This window comes from Phoxinus phoxinus (genome assembly GCF_949152265.1).
Source record: "Phoxinus phoxinus genome assembly, chromosome: 21".
Taxonomy (NCBI): domain Eukaryota; kingdom Metazoa; phylum Chordata; class Actinopteri; order Cypriniformes; family Leuciscidae; genus Phoxinus; species Phoxinus phoxinus.
Window position 1 is genome coordinate 9,119,287 of NC_136896.1, and position 27,131 is coordinate 9,146,417.

General features: G+C 38.1%; 2 protein-coding genes across 3 annotated transcripts; one reads left to right on the forward strand and one right to left on the reverse strand.

Annotated features, from left to right (window-relative positions):
* Positions 1-9: 9 nt before the first annotated feature.
* Positions 10-16,524, reverse strand: ccdc57 (coiled-coil domain containing 57). Its single transcript, XM_079595119.1, has 20 exons — positions 16,084-16,524; positions 15,243-15,701; positions 15,041-15,149; positions 14,193-14,294; positions 12,797-12,954; positions 12,643-12,717; positions 12,231-12,431; positions 11,619-11,777; positions 9,802-9,964; positions 9,411-9,533; positions 8,064-8,241; positions 7,624-7,815; positions 7,326-7,426; positions 6,864-7,064; positions 6,665-6,721; positions 5,924-6,146; positions 5,211-5,353; positions 4,818-4,946; positions 4,073-4,250; positions 10-2,316 (listed from the first exon to the last, which is right to left on the reverse strand). Exons 2-20 carry the CDS (start codon positions 15,638-15,640, stop codon positions 2,126-2,128), a joined length of 3,081 nt encoding a protein of 1,026 aa, XP_079451245.1. The 5' UTR covers positions 15,641-15,701; positions 16,084-16,524; the 3' UTR covers positions 10-2,125.
* Positions 16,525-17,707: 1,183 nt separating this feature from the next.
* On the forward strand, positions 17,708-27,083 carry slc16a3b (solute carrier family 16 member 3b). 2 transcript variants are annotated; one of them, XM_079595131.1, is made up of 5 exons: positions 17,708-17,951; positions 22,080-22,328; positions 22,709-22,852; positions 22,931-23,701; positions 24,430-27,083. In XM_079595131.1, exons 2-5 carry the CDS (start codon positions 22,106-22,108, stop codon positions 24,798-24,800), a joined length of 1,509 nt encoding a protein of 502 aa, XP_079451257.1. In that variant the 5' UTR covers positions 17,708-17,951; positions 22,080-22,105; the 3' UTR covers positions 24,801-27,083. The 2 variants fall into 2 exon arrangements, with proteins under 2 accessions (XP_079451257.1, XP_079451256.1); XM_079595130.1 differs by lacking the exon at positions 17,708-17,951 and adding an exon at positions 19,418-20,114.
* Positions 27,084-27,131: the final 48 nt, after the last annotated feature.

Consider the following 27,131-nt stretch of genomic DNA (forward strand, 5'->3'; position numbering starts at 1 on the left):
TTCTGCTTTACGGGATCGAGCAAGTTCAAGTTCAAGGCGACACGGGAGTCGTGTGTCTGCGATTTGCAAACAATCTGAAATCGGGTAAATTTAGCATGCAACACTGGATTGGTATTGAAACACAGCATGGATGTTGGTCTCTCCTAGTTGTTCATTACTTAGTATGGATTACTTATTTTAACATTAGAAATGGCATTGAGTAGCCTATTAAAATTATTGGATTCAGTTATAGAATGAGGTAATGTACGTAGCTAAATATTTTGTGATTTGGGAGCAACATCATCTAAAATGTGTTATATACAGCATGTGAATGGATTTAAAAGATGTATGAGAGAACTCCTATAGAAATATATATTTTAAAGAACATCTCGTTTCCTACAAGTAGGCTAATTTTCAAATATTTTCAAGCTATTTTGTTTCAATATTTGTTTAAAAATTCATGAATCGAAGTTTTCTAATGTTTGTTAACAAATTAGTAAATTATTCGTGAAATACTTTTCTTAATGTGTCTGTTTTGTTTCTACACTACACTGACTTTGATTTGCTGGACAAAAAGTTTTCAAGATTAATTAATATTTCAAGTAACAAAATGACTTAACTTTTTTCTTTAAGAGATAATAAAACATGCCAATCTACTCGTGTACATTTTTTTAAAAGAATTTCAACCCTTTTACAATGTCTGAACATATTACCTCATACAGTATGTTCATACTAGAAGAGTATTCAAGTTTTTTTGTTTTGTTTATTTATTTATTTAGCATGAGGAGTCATATTGCTAAAACATTTGCTACATTTAGCTTTTTATACCTAAGGATTCAGCTTAAGTAACGTTAGAGCAGTCGTATTCAAATATGCTCACTATAAATGTGGGAAAAAAATTCTGCGTACATTGTTTATGTTAATGTCTAATATATCGTCTAACTTCTGGTGAGATGCAGAGGTAACGACATGATGGCGGCGTTGTACCGGGTGCGTCTAATGGTGGCGCTGTTGAGCTCTTGAGACACGTGAGAGACACGGGCATAACATTTTGACGGTTGCCAGTGAAAAGAAATTCACCAATCAGTGAGCGGAGGTGTGTAGAACGAGCCAATCAGAATGAATGCAAGGGTGTTGCTAGGAGATAGGGTGATGTCAGGACAATACGGTGGGAGGAGTGGAATCCTACACCTGCTGCGGCTGTGATGTCATTATGAGGGGCTGGACCGCACAGGGGCTACTAAAAGTTAACAAAAAAGACACATTACACTGAATGTGAAGTGTCACTGTATAAATTAAATTATAAAAATACCACTAAAATACCAATGTTATTCTGAGTCCTATCTGACAACATCATTGTTCTAAAGGGGGGGGGGGGGGGATGATAGATCTGTATCTCTCACTCTCACAGAGCCAGATGTTCAGATTTAAATGTTTATTGATAAATTAAAACTACATTATTGGTATATTTAACATAAATGTTTCGTACAGCATTATTTTCAGCATTCTATTTGGTATATAGTTCAATAATCTGTAAATATTTTTATTTTCTCAAATTGATAACGTGCTTACATGATGAGAAGAAACCTAAAAATGCATAACCTGCATATATTCACCCTGACACATCAGTTTGATGCTGTAAATGTGGTTTGATGTTGCAAGATCACCAAACATCAAAGTGCAGTCTGATTTACATGACCGATTGCTCCTTTATTTGTTGCTGGTTTGAGTGGCATTTGTATAATAAAGTTTTCAGAAATTCACAATTTTATATTTTAGAAAACTAAAATGTAAACATTTTTCCATACTTTGTTTTCTTTTTACCATACATAATGAAAAGCGCTTTTAAAAATGCCTTTAATGCCTTTTAAATGGAAATTACTAGATTCAAATTTCATACTTTTCCAAACTGTGTAGGAACCCTGACCAGACCACATATTTCTGGGATTGGATTTTTTAAAATCCTTATTGGTGTTTCTGCTCATTATAAAAGACGTGCATATATAATTGGTCAAATAATGCAATAATTTATTAGAACATTTACACATGTAAAAAAAAAGAAAAAAAGCATGCATGATGCAAAGTGAACAAATAAAAATGCAGCACTTCAAATAGGATAATCCTTCAAACAGGGTCGCCCTTTTTTTCAGTCTTTGTTGTTGTAATTTCGAATCTTGCCCTGATTTCCAGCAGGACGTGTCTTTTTAGCGGGTACAAATGTTGTACGACTTTGTTTCTTCTTTTCCTGGAGAGATGCTTTAGTGCCCTCCACGCAGACCAGTGGAGTAGGAGGCTGAGCAATATCTGGGTGTCCTCTGTTTACCGTAGACACTATACCTGAGAGCACAATAAGATAAGAGATTAAAGATTCAATCTTAAAGAGATTAAGATTCAATCTTTTTGATAGATCATGATTGCTAAATCCCTGTAGAACAGTGGCTGAAATTCAGTAGTTTATCAAAAAGTTACTGGTTTGATCACTGTAGCCATGAAGCATCACTATTGTGACCTTGAGTAAAGCACTTAAAGAATATTCTGTAAATGGGCCCGTAGATGTTTCCATGCAAAGTTGTGAATTTAACTTATGCGTAAAATTGGAAGTTTGGAACATCACATGAAAAATTGGTGAATAAATGCCATCCCATGCGTTCAAGAGAACAAAATTGCAAAATATCCGTAATAAAAATTAAATTTGCTGAAATCAAGGAAGCCACTATGGCTCTTTTTTCATACATCATAATTGATTTGCTCCTCAGAGCGCCCAGACGAAACACAACAAACATGCATGTTCTTGCATTTAAATACCTGGTGTTTGGGAACGCAATCGGTTAAGACAGTTCTGGGAGGTAATTTTACCCAATATTGATAAAAAATATATATGTATGATAAAATATGAATACAATTTTTATATGATAAACTTCTTTTCTGAATTGTCATTTTGAAATTTTTGGTGATACTTAAAGTAAAAAAACTGTGGTGTAAGATAGTAAAAAAAAAATAGATTGTTGATGTGACACCAAGGTGAATACAAAGATACATTCCTAAAACCATGGTACGTGGTTTAAATTCAATTAGAATTTTAAATTTAATTTTTTTTTGACATCTTTATTTGTCAGACCCAAAAAGTGGTAAATGGCACTTGTATTCAGATGTTAGCATCTGTATATTTCTGTATCTTTCTGACAGAGCAAAATTAAACTCTTCACTTGTGCGTGTGACTGATGCTGAAATGCTAAGTAAATACCATTTGATATTTGGACTAAATGATGTACTATGAAGCAACGCTGATACTAAACCTGGCCTGGGCTGATGGCTTATTACAGAGTACACTAGTCTGAACCCTAGACATACAGAGCATCAATGCATCAGTCAGCATTGCAAGTACTTGACCTGTTTCTATGCCAAGCTGTTCAAATGATGCAAATATTGGCCCAAGGTACTGTTCATAGAGGTGAAAATCATATCTTGTATATTTTTATTCAAAGCAACTGGCCTTTGTATTCAAATTATTGAAGACATTTTGCCACTCTAAATGGCTTCATCAGCTGTCTGATGAAACTGATGTAACATCATGATGTGATGCTGCCTTCAAAGAGCCATAATTTAAAGAAAGTTACTGCAAGACATTACTAAAGATATGAGATAACAAGGCATTATTTCATGCCAGTAAATGACAATGTCTATAAAAGAGACAAGTGTAAAACTGATCTGACTGATACAAAATAAATCAATGGCTCTATGGTCTTATCAGCATTGTCCATAGATTTGGCAACTTTCATTTGGCCTTAAATCCAATCATGCAGCTCTGTCATCATTCCCCAAATTCACAAAAGCAATTCTGATCCTTTCCTTTGACAAATCAGGTGATGAAATTTCAGCCACAGAGAAACATGTGCAGTTATCTATTCACACATTCAACATGGCTAAACAGTCAATAAGTGAGATAAAGTTAGTTAAAGGAAGTTGCTTAATCATGTTTTAGCTTACTGACTAGTACTTAAACGTCCTATTAAATCATTAAAAATAGCATGCAACATACAACAGTTTTAAGTTTGAATATAAGAAGTGGCTCATTTATGACTTTTCTGCTCACCTTTGTCCTCACTGTCACTTGGAGAAAACAGAGAGGAACTTAAACCTTGATCCAACATTTTCCACACATCCTTTATGGAATCATCGGTGCCCGTAGATGACAGCAGAATCTGGGATGACGCGGGCAGTCGTACCAGAGCTTCAGGTTGCGGCGGAGTGTTTTCTTTACTACCCACAGACTTGAGGAAGGAACAGAGAAAAATAATGAAAACATTGAAACAACAACAATAGATTAATTCCGTTTACACCAAATTAAATCACATAAATACCTTTCAAAGGTTTAGGGTTGTAAGTGTAATGATCACCAAGGCTGCATTAATTTGATACAAAATGGAGTAAAAACAGTAATATAGTGAAATACTACTTTAAATTTAAAGTAACTATTTTCTAATTTAATATATTTTAAAATGTAAAGCTGAATTTTCAGCAGCCATTACTCCAGTCTTCAGGGTCACACGATCCTTCAGAAATCATTTTAATGCTGATTTACTGCTAAATAAGTACTTCTTGCTATTATCAATATTGAAAACAGTTTTGATGCTTAATATTTTGGAGGAAACAGTGATAAATTTTTTACAGGATTCTTTGATGAATAGAATTAATTTAAAATAGAAACATTATAAATCTCACTTCTGATCCATTTCATGCATCCTCGCTGAGTAAAATTAATTTCTTACAAAAATGCACAGACACTAAACTTTTGAATATGTGTAAAATATATGTATGGGGTGGTGAAGTCATAGTACCTGGATTCTGACTGGTGGCTCCCATGGGTTGGTGGTTCTGTGTTTTTCTGAAATCTCACCCTCAGAGAATTGAGGACGGACAATAATCGCCGTTTTCTTACTCTGATCTCTCTGTGCATATTGTAGCTCCTAGAGTAAGATTCAAAACAAATATATTTCAATTTCATTCTTATGTTATCATAATCAACCATGTATCTTCATGCATCTGACAATGGAGTGATTGCTGACCTTTGCTATGCTCCAGTGGCCTTGACTTAATATAACATTGCATAAAAGCTGTGTCTAAATCTCAGGACATTTGCACAGGCCAAACTGATTAATATGATGAAATATATTCTCTGTATCAATACAGTGAACATGCTTTGACTAAAGTCCCTCTCCTGCCTAAGTCACCTGAGTGGTTAGCTGGTACTGTAGCTGTTCCAGGGTAGATAAGCGGCTTTTTGGCTGCACCCCATGTTCGGTTTGAGAGGGGTCTTTTTCCAAGCTGTGCTCGGGATCGTTTGGTTTGAGAATGATCTTTGAGTGTCGTGAAACTGAAAAAAAAGAAAATAATTTCTATAACTACACGGGACGGCTTTAAAGGGCAAATTTTTTATTAAAAATGTTGAATTTTACATAAAGGTGATCGTTTGCATCCCTGATGTCCATTAAGGCAATTTGAATAACTTAAATATAAAGTATGGCTGTAAATGCACAGGACTTATTAAACTGGGGATGTAGGAAGTCAACCTTTTTAAATGTGTTGTTGATATTTAGTGGTGATTTGCCAGTAAATTACTTCTCAAAAAGTTGTATAACATAAACTGTTTTGAAGCAAGGCAAAACCCACAAAGCATGTAGAATTTTCGAGACAAGCATAGGGCTATTGAGAATCAAAAGGCTTCTATAATCCCTTGGTACAAACATGGATCAACCCATTGTGATGGGGCACCAGCATAACAATGAGAGGTGAATTATAGGAATTAACCCCATGTGCCCTTTTACAAAATAACAGAAGAGGGTTCTTTATTATCCCTCTTGAGCCAGAGATAATTACTTACATAATTCACTCTGGAAGAGAATACTACTGAAATCAAATAGTACACTTCAAAACCAATACCAACCCTCCAGTCCTGCTTCAATCAGCTGAGCCCGGAGCCTGTTGCCCATTTCAATGAGTTGCCGTTTGTCCTGACTGAGGCCGGAGATCAAGCGTGCAGCCTGTTTGAGCTTTGACTGAAGTAGAGCAACATCATCCATGGCGCCCCCTCTGGCTGAACTCTGCAGCAACAGAAGCTGCTGTCGCAGGGACAAGTTCTCCTCCTGAAGCTGCTTTACCATCTCACTCTTAAATACCAGACAGACATTCTTGTTTAGGTAACCTAGAGAATACTTCTGATAAGAGACAATTCATGACAGTAATATATACATTGACAATACTGTTTAGACAGTAGTCCTCCTAACTGCAGATACAACCGGTTGGCAACGGATTCTGCTTAAATGCAGAGCCCCGCATGTGACGTGGACAAATACACGTATATGTACACACACATATATATCTCAAGGCCATGAATAAGAATTTGATCCTTATATATATAATTTGATATATATATATATATATAATTGTATTTATTTATTTATTTTCATGGGGCAAATAAATAAGGCTCCATAGTTTTATCAACCCGGCCATGATTTATTTATTTATTTTGCACCACAAGCAAACAAAACAAATTTCTTAATTCTTAAGATTATTTCTTAAAAAGTAGGAGGACAAATTTAAACAGTGATTGTAATTAAAAGCCTTTTTATGGTGCATATTATATTATTAAACATACAGTATATCATGGTGCACTGAAGTGCTGTACCTGATTAAGGACAATGGTCTCTCTTCTGCTTGCAAGGTCAACCTTCAGTGCGGACACCTGGCCACAAATATATTGTAGTTTAATAAAGATAAATTGTAATAAGGAAAATATATAAATCATTTTGTTTCTTTAAGGCAGAAAACATCATGTCTTTACTTGCATTTATTATGAAGTATTATTCTTTATACTTAAAACTTGCCTGGTTCCCAAGGGCAACAGTCTCCAGGTTGTGGAGCAAACTGCCTTTTTGGTACTCTTCTGCTTCCCGTCTCACTTCATTAACCTCCAGTTCAGTAGCTGCCACTCTTTGCTTAAGCCTCACTTCTTGAGCTGCTGCTGCCCTCTTGTGATTGGCCAGCTCTAGGCGTAAACTCTCATTCTCCACGTGTTTTGAGTGACACTGAAGGAAAGAGAAATATAATCATATACAGTACATTATATATTAAAAATAGCCAACTCTGCCTGTGATTGATCATGAAATGCCATTGAAGAACACAAAAAGAAACTAGAGGTGGCGCATCACGTATACTGACACCAAATCTAAGCACTGAAATAACTGGTGTGTTATCTGTTAAAAGTGTTTCCATCTAAACAAGAATTACATAATATTATGGTCTGTTAATTATTGGATGCTTCGGGTAAGGTGGGCTAAAATCATTACCTGCTGGGTAAGCTGTTCCACAGCAGACTCCAAATGAGCCAGTCTCACTTCCTGTTTCTTTAGAGCAGCAGCACTGGCTACTTTCTCCACTCGTAGCCCACCTGCAAAAAAACCCCCACTCTTCTTTAAAACACTGTGCAGTGCTCCTACCAAGAACTCACTCAATCTATTCATCTTGTGCTCCAAAAGACACAAGCACAGAAGACACGTGACTTAAAAAAAAAAAAAAATCCCCAAACCTCAATATTACATTACAGATCATGTTTGATGAGGGTGTGAGCTCATATTTTTAAATTACCTATGGTCTCATTAAGTGATCTAATATGGTTTTGAAGATACGCATTGTCAGGGGAAACAGGGAATGCAAGGGAAGGATTTCTGGCAGTATTGACTATCTTGGAAGAATCCTCCAGCTGGTCCTCAAGGCCACGACATTTGGCCTTAAGCTCTTGAATCTCTTTCTCCAAAGCCTGACTGTAGTCTGTAGTCCCTGAAACAGACAAATCACTGTCATTCAAAAGGGTGAAGGTTAAATGTCATACAATGTAAGCACTACTTGCAATATCCATGGCAGGAGGATACTGTGATTTCCAGTGCTAGTACATTCACTTAAGTGATTTATGCTTGGTTTTACAAACATGAATCAAAATAATTTTCTGTTACATTTAACATTTAATAAAAAAATCTCTTAAAGTAAAATATTCTTAAGTGTCTTTTATTTCCTTATTGCTGTGGTACCTGCAGAGATGACCTCTGGATTTGTGGTCCGGTTATAACTCTGAGCTATAGGCATCTGCTTGCTCAAGTTCTCCATCTCTTTCCTCATTTCAGTCACCACTGCTCTAAGACTGTTGTTCTGCTGCTGGAGTCTCCCGATCTCTTCTGATGGGAAACTGCTGCTGTCTACTGCAGATGCCTGTTGGAAAAGTTCACATTGTTTTATGTTATGTAAGACAGAGAGAAGCAGAAGTGAAACAATCAGATGATGGTATAAGCCAATTAATTAGCTACCACTAGGTGGAGGCAAGAGATTGTGCATGCTGACACACTTAAAGATCTGAATTTTCAATCAGTCAACAAGTTATTACAGGACTGAACGCACTCCACAAACATGAAAAAAACATGTATTATTTTACGGTCAGGCTATGATCACCAGAAAAAAAAAGCCAGCTGGAAATTCAAAGTGCTGATACATAAGACTAGTATGACCTTTCCTTTTATAATGTCCAGGGAGACTGTGAACTTTCAAAGAAACATTCTGTTAGTGGCCAAGCATCTTCTGCTGACGTGCTATTAAATGTCTCTTATATATTTCTTTATAATGACCTATCAAACAGCTGACAGGGCAGAAATGAACAACCACAGAACTCTTTATTCTCAGCTAAATATGACATGCCACTTCAGAATAGCTGTAATAGAATTGCAACAGTAACACTTTAGTTTCCAATTCCCACTAATAACTATTTGCTTATTGGCATGCATATTACTAGGATATTGTCTGTTTATTAGTACTAATAGAGCACATATTAATGCCTTATTCTGCACGACCATATTCTGCATCCCTTAATCCAACCCAATACCTAAACTTGACAACTACCTTACTAACTAGTAATAAGTAGGAATTAGGAGTTTATTAAGGTAAAAGTTGTAGTTAATAGTTAGTTAATAGTGAGAATTGAACCCTAATCTAAAGTGTGACCATTGCACCAAGTGGATACCCTCTATAGGTCTATTTAATTAATGGAAGGGCAGGTATTAGATTAAAAAATGCTGTAGACGTTGACAATGCCTGCTGTTTTATTTAAATAGTCATTTAAGTTATATTTTCTAAGCAACTAGACAACCCTCCTGGGGCAACTCAGGGTCAGATGACTTGCTTCATATGCTGTGTGACCCCTACTCTTCAGACACTTTGGCATGAAACCCAGAGAATTGTTGGATAGGATACCCACCAGATCTTTAGCTGTCATCATACCACGTTTTTTTTTTCCAAAGCTAAAGCAGATTCTAAATGGTAACTGGTTCCTTTGCCGTATTAAATATCAGTCTAATTGGTGTAACAGAGAAAGCTGTGTGTGGTCTAACCTGAATTCCAGTTAGTGCTGGTTTGCTTCCATGCAGTGCCTGATCTCTCTCTACAGTGACACTTTTCAGCAGTGCCATCATCTCCTGCAACTCTCGTTCCTTCTCTTTCAACTCAGCATTTTTCTTAGGGCAGATACACAAACATAATACATTACTTTCTTATACAGAATAACCTTCTAACCAAGATCAAGTCCAGAAAGCTTGTTGGAGACACTAAATGATAAGAAAATAGAGGTCATTATTATACTGGTATATATACTATATATTGCTAGACCTGAACTACAGATTACATTAAATTTTTATTTATTCATGAAATTATTTTATTTGGAATATTTAAAAAAAATATTTTACTTTACTATTATATTTTATGCTGTCGGACTCATCAGCTCACCTGGTCCCTGTCCTGAGTAAGGCTTTGGATGAGCTCCTCGCTCCTCAGGTAGTGTTCAGAACGCACCTCCTCACAGCGCCGCTCCCAGTCCAACTCCAGCTGAACTCTCTTCTGCTCCAGTGCCTGCTCCCTCTGCAGACCACTAGACACCTGCTGCTTATACCTGACAGAAATACATTTGCCTTTTTAAGTAATTTGTTTCATTTATTGGTATCGGCTGATATTGGATATTTAATTGTGCATGCTCATTTCCCCTATTTTTTACCTTTAGATGTGTACATTATAATATTATATTGGTATACAGTACAATGTGATGCACATATTTTATTTGAAAGATATGACAAAGAAAAAAATTACTGATTTAAAAAAAAATTGTGTTTTATTTTTAATGTATTTAGACAAAATAGTATAGATTTTTAACATCTGACATTTATTGGTCATCGGCCATAACATGAACAATATTTTATCGGCTAAAACTTTATTATTGGTGCATCCCTTCTCACACTTTTATTTATCACCGTATAATGGAGTTTAATTTAAAGGGATATTTCACCGCTGGAAAGATGAATGTGTATTCAAATTGGGTCATTTATTTAGTAGAAATGTGAAATTATTTTAGAAGTTGGTGCCTTCTAGACTGAGAAAAGCCAGAAAATTTATTTTTGGGTCATGTGGATGAAAGACAATAACTCCCAGAATGCACTTGCTTCGCTGCCCTACCCCTTTTCCACCAACAAGAACCGGGTGCTGGTTCAGAGCCAGAGCCAGAGCTGGTTCAGAGTTGGTTCGACTGACGAGCTTACTAAGAACCGGTTTGCCTTTCCACCGGCTAGAGAGCCACAACAGAGCCAGATCTTACGTCACTGTATACGTCTCATGTTGCCCAGCAACCGCTAGTGCGGTAGCGCCAAACACAAAAACACGCCAGGCTTGTTCGAGATGCATCGGCTTCTTGCAGATGACATCAAAGCACTGCGATAGCGATCTAAAAGCACAAGGAGTCCTATGCTCTCCAAACACTACCGCAGCTCCGATCGGTCCTCGCCGCTCCGATGCATCTCGAACAAGCCATCAACAATAACGGACGTTGCAATACTATGGATGCTCATGGGATTGCAAAAATACATCGGAATCCAACGCGTCCGTGCAGCGCGCCGTAACTTACATAGACGTATATTATAATCGAGCTGCTATTAGCTCGACTAGCTGCTATTTAAAAATGGCGGTCACAAGTTTCTATTCGTCTTGTTGGTCACGGTAACCCCGCCCCCAGCCCCTGACGCAAGCGGTTCTTACTTGGCTCCGTTCTAGACCCTGCAATGATTTGGTGCTACTTAAGAACCAGTTTTACTGGTTCGGAGCTGGTGCTTTGGCGGTGGAAAAACAAAGAACCGATTTGAAACTAGGCTCTGGCTCCGAACCAGCACCAGCTCTGCCTTGGTGGAAAAGGGGTATATGAGGCCACTCCCAAGCCACGCCTACCGGTTACAGAGAGCAGTATCAGAAGAAATTATACAACTAGGCTACTAGTTGACTTGAAACTGAAAAGATGCCGTTTTATTGTGAGTCTTCGTGACGATTTAGTTGATAAAATCATTTAAATACTAGTGTTTTTTCCATCTAAATTCTGTGAGAGATCCCACCCCCTATGGGTTTTTTCAAGACACACAATACAAAAATATCTCGTCTCAGGGGGACATGAGGGAGGGAAGCATTAATTTGAAAATACCGGGTTTACTAATCGAGTACTAATCGGTGAAGTATCCCTTTAAATGTTGTGTAAAAGGTATGCAATTATACATCTTGTGACCTCTCACCTCTCTATATCCTCTTTACACCTCTCCAGCTCTGCTCTCACTTTGGCCTCTCTCTCCCCAGCAGAAAACAGCTCTGTATCTGTGGCAACCTTTTCTTTGGAGACCTGAGTGATGTAAGTATCCCAGCCAGATCGAGTTGTTTCCAGCTGCACTCTGAGCCTTCGTTTTCAAATAAGAGTTTCAAAGTTGGATCTGGTTACAACTGCGGTACCAAACACAGGTTAAGGCTCTCGATTGAATATCGTCTAAGAGCAGACATGTTGTCTGTCTTAACCTGTGAATCTCAAATATTTCATTTATGAACATTACATTATAAGCACAGAAAAATGAGTCGCATTTGTTACCTTGAGGCCCTGAATTTTAAACATGTTATATAATCCTTGTGCTCAGAAAGCCATTCTCAGAGACACCCACACATTTCCTCTCAATGTATCTATACTAATTTACTCATCAGCAGAAGCCACGGCTAATGCATCGCCTTCCATATACACAGATTTCATGCAAAATGTAAATTTTTAAGAGATAAAATGCACTCCAAACCACAGCTTGACAAGTAAAAATTAACCACAGAACATTTCTATAAATAGTCATTTTAATATGTCTGTGTCTTACTCTTGTATCTGCTGGTCTCTATGGTGGAGGTCATCTGTATGGCTCTTTTCTTTCCTTTCCTGCTCCAGAATCATCCTGTCCAGTTGGGCCTGCAGTTCTGAGATTTTCCCCCTATCCTCTTGGAGCTCCCTGGCGTGCGCCTCTCTCATGAGACCCAGAGCATCCTCTCTCTCCCGAGATCTTCGTTCCAGCTCAGCATGCCTGTATACATCAAATTTCAAAACATCAGAGCAAGACATGCTGGCCTACCCAGATTAATCTGAGCTATAGATATTAATCTACCAAGAAAAGGTTCATAACCTCAACCGTTTTTTTTTGGTGTGTGTGTGTGTGTGTGTTTTATTTGTCATTAGATCTAAAAACGCTCATCATTTTATGACAGGGTATCTCAAATTCTAGATGTAGTACTTACTTCCTGTTGTAGGCTTCTTGCTCTTTTTTATAATTGCTCTCCATTTGTTTTAGTGAGACCTCAAGCTCTTTTATCCTGTAAAACAGTAATCATGTTCTTATTACATTCAAAAATCGAAATAGAAAACTTTTTTCGAATGCATGTGTCAGTTTACCTGGAGTCTTTCATTGCAGTGGTGTTCTTTAGGTCCCAGTCTCTGTGTTGAATCTGTTTTTGAGCCAGCTGGTAAAGTTCTTCAGAGGCCTGCAAGGACTCTGTGGCCTGGCTATGAGCTTTGGCATGGACCTCCAACTCTTTGCTCAATAGCTTTTCCTGGACAATTAATATTATAATTAAACTCAAATTGATCCATGCAAAAGATCATTAAGACTACGATATACTTCTTTCAACTATACAAGTCTTTCAAATATACTAGGCCTATATTGCAAAGGAGTCTAAAACTGCTCCTGGAGGGCCAACGTCCTGCAGAGTTTAGCTCCAACCAGCTCCAACACCCTTGCCTGGAAGTTTCTAGGGTGTCTCATTCAGCCCCCTAGCTCGTGAATCACTCTGTATATCGTGGACACGAATTCAGGCACTGGTAAGGACAGTAAGGAAAATATTGAGCATTGATTCTGGTTATCACAGTGCAATTGTGGGACTTTTCAGGGAGTAAACGTTTCAGTGCAGCCCTTAAAAAGGTCGACTCACTGATCAGTGACTTGACTACTGAACTAGGATCTGATTGGGACGCACCCCTTGATTAGCTGGTTCAGGTCTGTTTAATTAGGGTTGGAGCTAAACTCTGTAGAACTTCTGGGTAAAATGAAGGTCAAATAAATAAATATTGCCAAAAATATGTGGATACCTGAACATCACACCTATATGTGCGCCTAACATTTTCCACTCTTCTAGGGAGGCTTTTAAAAAAAAAGCTGAAACCTGGCTGTGGGAATGTGCTCCCATTCAGATACAACAGGGGTGTTCAATCCTGCTCCTGGAGGGCCACTGTCCTGCAGAGTTCAGCTCCAACCCTGATTAAACACACCTGAACCAGCTAATCAAGGTTTTACTAGGCATACTAGAAACCTCCAGGCAGTGTGAAGCAAGTTGGAACTAAACTTTACAGGACAGTGGCCCTCCAGGACAGAGTTGGGACATTCCTGAGATACGAGTATGAGTTTAGCCGCTGACATTTGGTGAATGGGGTCTAGGTCACTTCGGCATTCCAATTCATCATTCATGTGGACGTTTCAATTTACCCACATACTTTTAGCCATGTAGTGTCTAAAACAGTGGTTCTCAACTAGGGGGTCCGGGGTCCACTCACAAACTTCTAGGGGGCCTAGATGTGTCTCTAAAATAAATTACATTTAGTTATATTAACATAATCTTAATTGGAATGCTAAAAAGCACTAAGAATAAAGTGCCATGTTTTTTAAAAAATTATAATTACAACAGAAGTACAGGAGGTACAAATTTGTAGTCAAAAAGGTTGACAACCACTGCTCTAAACAGCCCTTACCTCTAACATATAGTTTATAAGAGGAATGATGGGATGTGGGTCTTACTTTGAGCTCATGAGAGAGAACCACACTGGTCATTTCGTCCAGCTTCAGATGGAACTCATGCTCCCGCTTTCTCATTTCACTGTCAAAATCTGCCATAATTTCCTGTTGTGGATTGAAATTTACAACACCCACTGAATATAAATTACACTTTTAGCCAGTAATGCAGTCATAAAGAGTTTTATGAGACGCTTATTTGACTGAGCTTAAACAACACTCAAATGTCAAATGTCAAGTAACAACACTGAACAATAACCTATTTTGAAACTGACCTGAATGCACTACAGCATAAATAGCTTTGGTTCACTAACACTATCTGTGATCCTTAACGGCCTTATCATTTTACTTCACAGAGTGAGGTGAGGATTGCTTTAGTGATTATTTGACATAGCTCAACGACTAAGTACTCCTGCCAGCTGGAATCCTTTTATGTCAGTAGGTTTACTTTAAATAACATACAATGTCCTGGCATTAATCCAAAGATATACACTTTGTGAATTGATTTTTAGACCAGAAACTGCACCATAACTCTAAATATGCAAGATGTTCCAGCTTTAGATTTTGTAACTTAAATTTAGGCATGGGCCACTACCCACAATAGATGTCTAGTAAATTAGTGATGTCAATGTTTTGTTTTGTTTCTTTCTGTGGCAGTGTTTTTAGCAAGTTACACCTATTCATGAGACGTGTTTGGCCATTACACTGCATCTTGCACTGTTTGTCTTTTTGCATGAGTGCTGTGCAGTGTCAAGTAAAATATAGTTCAGCTTTTTTGAACACAACAAATGTACAAAGAGGAATGGATGTCACCTGTAAGATTGTGTCTACCATCTTGCGGGTGACAGCCATACCTGTTTCTGCAGTGCCAGCTCCCCATCAGATTCTCTAATTCGGCGCTGGAGATCGCGTCTCAATGTTTCATTCTCCTCCCTGAGCTTTTGAATCTCGCTTTCCGTGATGCTAAAAAGCAAAAACAAATGTCATCAATATTACACAAAAAAACAAACATCAATTTAGAAATCAATGTGGATAACCAAAGAAACAAGGTCATACTTCTGGACTTTTTCCAATTTGACTCTATGCTCGACTCCCCTCTTCTGATATTGCACTTCCATGTCCTCCTTCAACCTCCGCTGCTCCTCCAGGGCATCCTGCAGTTTTGCGATCACAATCCTCAGCTCACTGACCTCTTCTCGCCTGACACTCTCCTTCGTCTGAGCACGGGCTGCCAAGGCATCATAACGCTCCAGCTCTTTGTCCCTCTCCTCCAACACACATAGATTATACTTGAAGTCATCACGCAAGCGGAGGAAACGCTCTCTCTGGGTGGACAGCTCTGATTTGGCTTCATTTAGAGCAGTCTCCAGTTGTCGGATCCGCAAAGTTTGAAGTTCTTTCCATTCTCTTTCTTTACAAGCCAGCTGAGCTTCCAGGTCCACAGCTTCCTGCATTGTTACGAAGCAGATGTTGACCAACAGGACACTGCAAGACTTGACATCCTGTTAAGCAAATCTGTAGACACAAGAAGTAATTACAAAGTGCCCATCAAAAGGATATTTTGAAATAAACATGCTAAATGAAACCTCACACATCAAATTAAGCCATAAACTGGTTAATGTGTGTGTGTGTGTGTGTGTGTGTGTGTGTGTGTGTGTGTGTGTGTGTGTGTGTGTGTGTGTGTGTGTGTGTGTGTGTGTGTGTTAACGTACAATTTGTTCACGTGCAGCTACAAGAATAACAAATTCCAATAGTGGAAAAAATGAACTGTCCGTTTTTAGCAGACAGCTCATATGAAAACAAGACAACAAGCAGAAATTCACGAACACGCGTTATTTTAAACAATTTCAACAGAATTATAACTATTCCACTAAATTAAAATAGTTATTTAGTTTACCTTCATGTGTATATCAGCCCAAGAATAAATTAAGTGGCATGTATTTTCTCCGGTTAGCTTGCAAAGCACAGCAAATATTCTTGTATTTCATGTTTTTGTCATAAATAAAAAGGGGTCCAGAACCGCATAAAAGTTAAAATACACAAATACTCTAGAATGAAGCTGCTGAAAATATCTTAAATACTTCGCACTGAACGTTTAGGTCAGCTTAGCTAACCAGCTAACTTAAGCAATAGCATAGCATGTATACGTTCTAACTCGGCGCCACTATGAGAGTTTCCATAGAAACAAAACGCGTCCTCGGTAACATCCGCGTATGGGTTGAAGGTTGAACTGGGTGAATACCATTTTTACAACTGAGCGTCATTTGTTTATTTTGAAAGGCGGAAATTATGAGTTCACTTCTGATTAACGTTATGCTGATGCTCTATTTCTGGAATTAATGTTTTTTTTTCCCACTATAAAAGCATCACGCTTATCGTAAAGTTATAAAATGTTTCCGAGACCATATTAAATGAGAAGTTATGAATCACTTATAGTTACTTTGTTATTTGGTATCAAAATAGAATTTTAGTAACTTACATACTAAGTTAACGTTATACTGACAATGAATGACAAGAGTGCAAAACGTTTTACCCTACAAACAAACTATGACACGTCTGTTATGCTTATGTAGACATTCCTGCCAGAATTAGTATATTATAGAACAAGTTCAGACAGTTTTGCATTGGTTAGTAATTTTCCCAACCTGGCTGTGACGCAATTGTTCCTGAGGCTTACAAAAGCTGTACAAAGCAACTGACACAAATGGAAATGAGACACCTGAATCACGTGATTTATACCTGCCTGCTGTCACGTTCTATTTTGTATTTTGTGCGTAGAACTGATGCCTTTTCTCTCATTTATTCTTAAGAATGTAGCATAACATAAGTGATTATTTAGTTTCATTGAGATGGATGCTACAACTTCCAACGGAAAATGCTCCTCCTCTCTATTTTTGCTAATAGCCTATACAGTATATACAGTATATGTTTTACACTTACAGTTGATATTCAGTGCTCTCTACAGAACCAGCATCTGTCTATGAGCAGCATAACAACTGTAAACATTGTAACTACAGTGTTTTGAGTTGGTGATGACATTGAATTGCAAGGAAGTGTCATCATAATCGCTTTTGTAACTGTTCAGTTTTACTGCGTCACTGTGATGTGTGACACATTATGTGTGAGGGGAAATGCATTGTTCATTTTTTTATTCACAAAAACAAATTTCTCGAGACTTTGCCCAGATTTGATGTCTTAATGAGATCTCCCTTGTAAAATCTCTTAAACTCATTGATAACAATAAAAACAAGTTTCTTAAGAATTATGATCACACACATTGTCACATTGTTATTGTTATTTGTCTGTACCCCCCCCCCCTTCCTTTTCATTATATGTTAATGTATTCAATGCTGTTTCCTTTCTTGCAATAAAAAACTTGTGAGGGGAAACCTGCTAAATAGGCTAATATTTTTGCTCAGCACCCAGCTATGATCATAATAATTAGAAACAAAGTCGATGCTTCATGTATGGAGGTAAGGTTCGTAAATCCCCTTTAAATCCTCTGAGCACATGGTTTGAATAGGGATGAGAGGGGAAGGAGAGCAGTGGGGAAACGCACGTAGCGCACTCACACAGCCAGGCAGCCTCACCATTGGCTGCACGTCAGACAGCGTGACTCAAGTGATTCACTGGTGACAGAACACAGAACAGGCTCAGTCAGATCTCATTCAAGTGCTTCTTCTAAAGATGCGTGTCGTGCGAACGTGATGATCCTGTCAGAGGGGCATTGTCAGAGAATAACCTTAATCACAGAGAATCGTTGAGGTATGTATATGAGAACTGATGACTTTAAATATGTCAACATTGTGTGTCCTGTGATAATGATTGGGTGATTTTGCGCGTGCGTCGGACAGTGGGGGATGCTGAATGCCGGTGGGCTGCTATGGAGATGGAGATTGATTGACTGATGAAAAGTAATAGGTTAACATAAAGGATACTTTTGTATCTATTTATCATTGAACATATAGGCTACACCGTGTTATAGAATATAAATATTTCTAATAACATTCCTAATATGTCGTGAATAATCCACATACCGATACAATTGTAATGTGATGGTCTGATATTAGTGTAATGCGTAGGCTACGTGTAATCTTCGAGTAGTTGTGGATGCAATGGTGCTACAAATGGTTTAAGTGAGAATATTAAACTTAAGGATGGTAGCTATACGTACCTGTGGCTTTACTTTATGACCTGTGCCGACGCTGCCAGCGCTTATTGGTGGAGGAGAGAGCAGCCCAACGTTATAGAAGTCACGTTTAGCACGTAGACCAGTGCTGTGGCGTATCAGACGCTCTTCATACAAATATCTAGACACATAATCGTATATTAGTAAATATACTTATTCAGTGTTCAAATTGTACATGACTTCATGGAGAATTGATTTTATAAAGGTATTTCGATCGGAATTTGTTTTGAACAGTTAGCTAACCTTTAAAACTCCAAAGGGTTTTGTGGTATTTTTGTATGTACTTAAATCTATAACGAACTGTCAAATAATGACTGTATATCTGTGTCCCATCCTGAAATGAGCCAAAGTACTCTCGAGCAGCCTGCTGTTGCCATGGTTACCATCTCAAGCAAACGATATTTTTAAGGAAAAAATAAATGCTGTTACTATTAAAAGCTATTATATATAATTTGAGGAGGATTCAAACCTTAATTTCCTTATGTGGAACATCTATTTCAGGTCTCGGAGCATCTACAACTAAGAACCATGAATGACCTATATTGTAGGAGGAGGAAGGTCAGAGATGGGTGTGTCTAAATCAGATCCCCAGTACAGTAGTCAGGGGCTGCGTTTAATTCCAATTTTTGATGACCTTCCCTCGCTAACTTAATAATAATTTGTTACATTTATATAACGCTTTTCACGGCACTCAAATAAGCGCTTGGAAGTGGGGGATCTCCTCAACCACCACCAATGTGCAGCATCATCTGGATGATGCGATGGCAGCCATATTGCGCCAGAACGCAGGGAGGAAACCAGGGAGCATCAATGCTCACTCCCTTACGATAAATTACATCACATTTGTTTTATGTTTCGTACTGAAACACGAAACATAAAACGCACGAGCCAATTCAATAAATATAATAACACGGAATAGAAGCTTAGACAAACCGTTTTATATTACACTCTGCGCTAGACAGGTAGTGAACACATCTAGTTAACATTTATAATTAATATTCAGTTTAAATGCTGTAAGGATATGTAACAGAATAATGTGTTTACACGCCATAACAAATAATATAAAAAAAGATATGTAGTGAGTAGTAGTGTGTAGTGAGCAGGGTCCTCGTCCTGATATTGAGGCGCACCCGATGAAGGCATATATAATATAGACCTGCCTTAATTAGCTTTTTAAAATACCTAACCATATCACTATATCCAAAATCATTCATATAAATATAAAAACTGAAGTCACCTTCTTAATTAGGAGTGGTATCACACATAGATCTAGATATACAATGATAAGATATTTGTAAATCCAAATAATCAGTAATCGTCTTGTCATTTCATTGTGACTGACAGATTAGAATCAGCCAGTTTGACTAATTAGTTTGGACATGACAAGAAGTGTCCATAATTAACAAAGTGCCAGTTTTAATTTATTTTATAATTCCCCTAACCGAACATAATTTTAATCCCAACTACATTCTGTATACAATTCTATGTAAAATGAGAATGGATACATCACAAGTTACTCTTAACTGCAAGAGAGGTGATTCTAGTCATTGCAATCAGTACCACATGGGGAAATGTCAGGGTCTTAATTTAGGTTGGATATCATGGCTCTGGTTGGATACAGAGTTTTTTCACTAGAGGTTTTCCCCTCTCGGTCCCCACCCCCTGGCCCCTAGGTTATGTAGATATGTGGGAGCTTCAGATCAGTGGGAGAGAATCAGCTTTCAGGGACTTTAGGCGAGGTAGGTTGCACATACAGTACATTGGTTGCATGTCTTTCTTTTACCTAATGTAGCTCTTCTACATCATAGCTCTTGATCAATTCATTTCCACTGTGTAACATGTTGTGCAGCCCTTTTTCTGTTACTTTTTATGCATTTAAAAACACTTACATTGATAAGATGGCATGTTGTCTTATGCCGTTTAATGGTATTAATGTTTGTGCTGTTTATGCTTTTCATTTGTTTATTAATTAGTCCTATGTGTATACAGTATAATATAGTTGTTTTTGGAATTCACATCACTAATTTCAGAGTTTACATATTTATTTCAATGCTGGACCAACAAATGAGTATGATTGAGCATGCATTAATCAGTCACTTTAGTTTAGGGCAGGGGTGTCCAAACGTTTTTTTTTTTAAGGGGGCCATATTTGATGTTGTGGACACAGTAACTTGAGTTGGGACCACACTACCATGGTAAAAAGTAACAATAGGCCTATAATATCTAATGACTTTATGCTGTTTAGTCTATAAACATTTACAAATGCACTAAACTACTAGCGTATAACAAGAATGTTTGTAATTTGGCCTATATTTCATTACTCCTTTAATACATGAGGCTAATAATATAATAATAAATTGGCCACATTTCTGCCACGACCGTCACTACAGCAAATCCATGGTAAATATTGGTGATTCATGGATTGAAAAGTCTTCTAACTGGATTGTTGTCGTATAATGTTTTTCATGTTTTCCCCACGTGTTGAGAATGTCAGCACGGTTTCATCTGCCTTTAAACTAGTTTAAATCACCAAGACATTTGCGATTTGTATCAGAGACCTAGCTCTGTTGCAAACTCGAACTCTTCTCACTGCGCTATGTGTGAATGAGACCGTTTAGCTGGGAACGCATTTGTTCTAAGCTCGCGCTGCGTTGTCTTTTGGGCATGTAATGATCCGTGCGTCGTGATTCAAACGAGTGGCGCTGTTGTTCCGCTTTTTGTGCCTTTAATGTTTCTCATCATACGCAGCAGAAATAACAGCACTCCTCAGTTATCAATTGTTGTCACTCACGGTTTACTGCGACACGTGGCCAAAAGTCTAGTGCTGTCACCTTGTGTTGACATTGTAAAACTGCATGATTGGTAAACTATACTTGGCGGGCCACATAATTTATAGTTCAACGGGCTGGACTTCACCCCTGGTTTAAAGAGTCGAGGAGCAGTCTTGCCATTTAAGAAGGTCAAGATAAGGTGGTGGACCATTCTGTCATTTGCTTTTTATAGACTTATGTGCTACATTCCACATTGTATCGTCGTGTGTGCGTGCGCGCGCGTGTGTGTGTGGGTTCATTTGATTTTATACATTGCTTATGTTTAGAAATGAGGCAAAATAGATCACGAATAAGATGACGGCATTTGGTTAGCCGTCAACAGCTGCTTGACAGCTCTTCCTGTTGAGAGACATTTGAAAGGGCACACATTGCATAGTAGGTTAGAGAAGTGTTTGCTAATTCCGATCCCGACCCCCAACATTAGGTCTACACACTTTGGACAATACCCATAATTCAACTCTTCAGGTGTAAAATAAGGGACACAGACAAAGTGTAGTGTTGGTGGTGTTCCAGGGATCAGGATTGAGAAACTGTTATAAGCAACATATTTTACTCTCTGATCTAAAATTATTATTATTATTATTATTATTTTTTTAAGTTGTCATTTGTTGTGATACTGGTGAGCATTACATTTAAAGCGTTGTACCCAGAAATACGAGAGCAGCTCTAGGCAAGAACATGAATGCGGAAGTGCCAGACCAACTGAACAGATCTTGCTGTACAGAGATATTCAGTGAACGAGGCATGATTTTGGCAGTTGAGCATTAATGAGCTACAAGCAGTAGTCAATTTATGTTTAAAATCATGTTGTGACCAATCCGATGAAATATTTTACTGTAGAATTAATCACCATCCATGCACTTTTTGTTGCAGCTGAGATCTGAGGTGTACTGAGCATCATGGGTGGAGCGGCTGTTGACACTGGTAACAGCGGGGTCAAGGCCCCTGATGGAGGATGGGGTTGGGCTGTCCTCTTCGGCTGCTTCGTCATAACCGGTTTCTCCTACGCATTTCCCAAAGCGGTCAGCGTCTTCTTCAAAGAGCTTATTCGGGAGTTTGGCGTGGGCTACAGTGACTGCGCTTGGATCTCCTCGATTCTTCTTGCAATGCTTTATGGCTCAGGTATGGATGTCCACTGGCAGTGGAGATTGAGAATATTATGTGGCTCTAGTAGAGGGTGATTTCAAAATTGGGAAGTCTGTGGAACATTTTGTAAAGGGAAATGCAGTTTGTAAAAAACATATATTTTTTTACTTTACTGAATTTTATATTGCTGTAACAGTGTGTATATTATATAATACACACACACACACACACACTTGTATTTTTTTATCATTGGTATCAAAAAGTACGAAAACCCTTCACATCGAGTTAAGAGTCACTAAATCAGCATGTACATCTAGAAGAGTTATGTGCGATGTCAGCATGTTAACTGTTCCTGGTCTCTTTTTTTTAATTTATTTTTTATATCCTGGATGTTAACAGTGGTTTGCTTGTTGCAGGGCCTCTATGCAGCATCCTAGTGAACCGTTTTGGATGTCGCCCTGTTATGATGGTCGGGGGCCTTTTTGCCTCGCTGGGTATGATCATGGCATCCTTTGCAACCAGCATCATTCACATCTATCTCTGCATAGGAGTCGTAACAGGTGAGCACTGTTTTGTTTTCAACATATTAACCCACTCAAATTTGAAATATTAACACGCTCAAATTTGATGTCCTCCAGGTTTGGGTCTTTCTCTGAACTTTCAGCCATCCCTCATCATGCTGAACCGATATTTCAGTGAGAAAAGGCCCTTGGCCAACGGCCTGGCTGCAGCTGGAAGTCCCGTGGCTCTGTGCTGTTTATCTCCTCTAGGTCAGATTCTTCAATACAATTATGGTTGGCGTGGAGGCTTCCTCATACTTGGAGGGATTCTACTGAACTGCTGTGCATGCGGAGCCCTCATGAGGCCCTTGAAAGCTCCAAAAAAAACAACCGAGGTGGACGAAAAGGAAACGAAACTCAAACCAAAGGCCAAGCTTCTTGACTTCTCCGTCTTTAAAGATTGCGGCTTCGTGATTTACACTGTGGCCGCGGCCATTATGGTGCTTGGTCTTTTTGTGCCTCCTGTGTTTGTGGTAAGCTATGCCAAGGAACTGGGCAATGAGGACACCAAGTCTGCCTTGTTGCTCACCATACTGGGGTTTATTGACATCTTCGCCAGGCCCACGTGCGGCATCATCGCTGGGCTCAAGTGGGTGAGGCCACGATGCGTTTACCTCTTCAGTTTCGCTATGCTCTTCAATGGAGTCACTGATCTTGTCGGGTCCATGTCCAAAGACTATTCATCTCTCGTGGTGTTCTGCATCTTCTTCGGTATCTCTTATGGCATGGTTGGAGCCTTACAGTTTGAAGTGTTGATGGCCATTGTGGGAACAGAGAAGTTCTCCAGTGCCATCGGCTTGGTGCTGCTGGTCGAAGCCATTGCGGTGTTGGTGGGACCACCCGGAGCAGGTCAGTTCTGCAGTTCATTTTGTGTCTTCTGTAGTTTCTGTGCTGTTAAAGAAAAAGGATACAAGTCATAAGATAAGCATTTTAATCAACTTAAATATGCATCTACAGGAGTACATTTACAGCTAGTCTTCTTTAGAACTGTTTGAATTACTTATCACTTGCTAAGAACATGCAAAATAATAAAAAGCATGAAATAAATTCACTTAAATATTTTCTAAATGCATGTTATTGCACTAAATGTGAATGGTTAAAAAGATGAAACAACTGAAAGTTTGCATTTAGAACTGCCTCCATCCAATCCACAATCGATGGATGGAACCTTTTTTATTTTAATTTTTTATAATTAGTTACATTTATGATGCATTTATGGGAAAAAATATTTTGCTGCTTCTCTTTAATTCCAACTTTGAAAGACTTTTATGTACTTTTGATTATTGGTATACCCATTTTCAGATTACCTAGCAAAGAACTCTACAGATTCTTTGTGCCAATGGTAAAAAAAGACCCTTTAAGTGTTGCAAAGACCTATTATTATGATACCATATGGTTTCTCCATATTAGGATTTAGACAAACAAAGAGCAATGGATTGTTAAAGGTGTCCCAACAATGACAGCTGCTGTTCATGGGTCATGGACATGTTTGGCACGATGGCCTGTCACGGCCGCCACCACAATTGGCCAATCCATATGGGAAGTTAATATCATTGTATTCTTGTTTCATTTTACAGGTCGCCTTCTGGACGCCACAAAGAACTACATGTATGTCTTCCTGCTGGCTGGGTGTGAAGTGGTCCTCTCTGCCCTTGTGCTCGTTATCTGTAACTTGCTCTTCATCAAAATGAAGCCCCAAGAGCCTGACCCTCCAGCCAAGATGGAGATGGCCATTACCGAGACCGAGATGGAACAGCTCAACAAATCACCAAAGGACAACCAAGACAATGGAGGTTGTGCTAGTGAGAATGGGAAGAAGAAAGCCGCCGAACCGGAAGCAATGACAAAATCTGATGTTAAAGAGTTGGACTCGATAGAGTTGGAGAACGCTTCCAAACCTGTGACTGAACCAAACGGTGTGGCAGTAGAACCTGAATCCTGTCTGTGAAGATACTAGAACAATAGATATGACAGAGCTTCCCCGGTAGGACTCATGGACGTGTGTTTGATGTTGTGGTGTATGCTCTTTGTATGCGCTTCGAGTGTGGTTGCGAGGACCGCTTTCAGACCTTGCTCTGCAGTTCAGATATAGCACTTGTATCTGGACTTTTGGCCAAACACTGCCTTGCATGCTAACAGATGTCAGGATATGTTCTCAAAAGGTTCATCCAATGACCGATTCAATTATTTATAACGTGGCAACACATTTTTGGTCCGTATACTCCCATCAGAGCAAGGCACCAGCATATACTGAAGATTACCAGCTTGCTTCTTTGTGGCATTCAGTGTTTGCTAATGTGGAAAGTTGGTTTGCAGTATCTTTTATCACCTACGGTTAGATTTTAAACTGGTCCTGAGAGCACACTGGATTTTTAAAGGTTGTATTTAAGTCCTGCATTAAAGTAAAATCCAACCAGACAAACCCATAAGCATGACATGCAAATGAGGATCTTGTTTAGTCTCTTTAAATTGGACCTGTTCTTGAGGAATGTACAGATATGCTTATTTTTGTGGAACATTTCAAAGTATTTATCTGTTGTAGGACAAAGCTGTTACATTTTTAAAGTTTTTTTTTTTTTAATTTTAACTTTCTTGTAAAGATTTAGTATTTATATTAAAGTGTTAATGTCAGTTGGCAGCTGCACTTTATATTTATTTTGTTTTTTATTCATCAAAATGTCAGTGTTTTTAGACCAACTGCTTCAATCCGGAGAGGACCACATTGTACTTGATATGTTGGTTATGTAACATTTTTAGTCCATTCACTCATGCATTGATCTTTAGTGGGCGTTTAAAAAAACAAATAGTAACACATGATTTATGAAAATGGTGGCGTGGTTAAAGCCCTTCTAAACTTTACCTCATTTTATCTTTCACCAGCAGTTTGTGAGTAGGGACCCTCTTCTATGTTCAAAGACACTTGAGCTATTTTTGGTTGTGCCTTAAGTCTTGTAGCAGTACAGAATTTGTGAATCATTCTAGAAATAAATACATCCTTTCCTCTCCACTGCATCTCGACTCATTTTTATGGTGTGTTAGTCTTTAAGTGTGTTTGTAGTGCTTTTAAAAGAACAGAATAAAACGATTACATGATACTATCCTTTTTTAAACTTCACTCCAATATTAGGACTAAAAATTCTCAGGAAATTTGTAATTGAATTGTTTGAAATTATGATATTTTTCATTAATGTAATTATAATTTACTAGCTAAGGCTGTGAAATCTAAATGACCACACTGCTTACTCCTACTACAAGACAGTCGCATACTCCAGATCCTATTAGCATAAGATTTGTGCAGTATTTTCAGTTCTGTCCAGCTGGTGTCCATCTGCAAATGCACTGGGCTTTTAACACCTTAAGCAGCAGCTCCGAAACATGAGGCATAAACTAGCAGTGGCCAATCCTGCTTCTAATCTACCCTACTGTAGAATGTAGATCTCACCTTGCTTTAACATTCAAGAGAAAACAATAATTTGGAAATAAACTAGTGGTACACTATGAAAAGATTCTATAGAACCTTAAATGATTCTGTAAGGCATTTCATATAACCTTTTAGGGGTTCCCATCATGAGCATTTTTTATTTAGCAGTTTTGTCATCGGCCGCCTTAAATGTTAGAGCGCTTTAAAGTAGAATGGATTCTGATTGTGTCAATGTTTTTGTTTTTATCGTTCATCAGCTGGAAAATAAATCGTCCAACAATTATTCCAGCCATACCGTTTCTCAGTGCCATTACAGCTGTGGTAAAAACTATTTTATATTTAAGATTTATTTAGAATTATATCTTTATAGTTGTTCTAGAATTAATGCATTTATATCTAGTTGCTAAATATCTTTTTTAAAGACATATAGAAAAACATACTATAGATACATGCAGGAAAAATAATGCTGGACACATTTGGAGAGAACAAACAATAAATTCCAGATTGTATTGAAAATAAAATAAAATAAAAAGGCAGTAGGATAGAATAGAGAACTATCTATGAAGCTCCTGGACGTCTGTAACACCAGCATGAGAAAATCACAGTAACACAAGAATAGGTTACATTGGCTGAGGTAACTGTGATGCTAGTTTTCTAGAGACCAGGACAACATTTTAAAGTTATAAAATCAATGTATGTTAATGGTAGATAGGCAAAATTAGCTATATTTTATTGTCTACACTAATCGTCATATCTAATATAACTTTAAACATCTATAAATGACAGCAGTGCATAAAAAATAAAATAAAATGACCATTAACTGTAAATTATAGATTATGCATTTTTAAAAAAGCAACG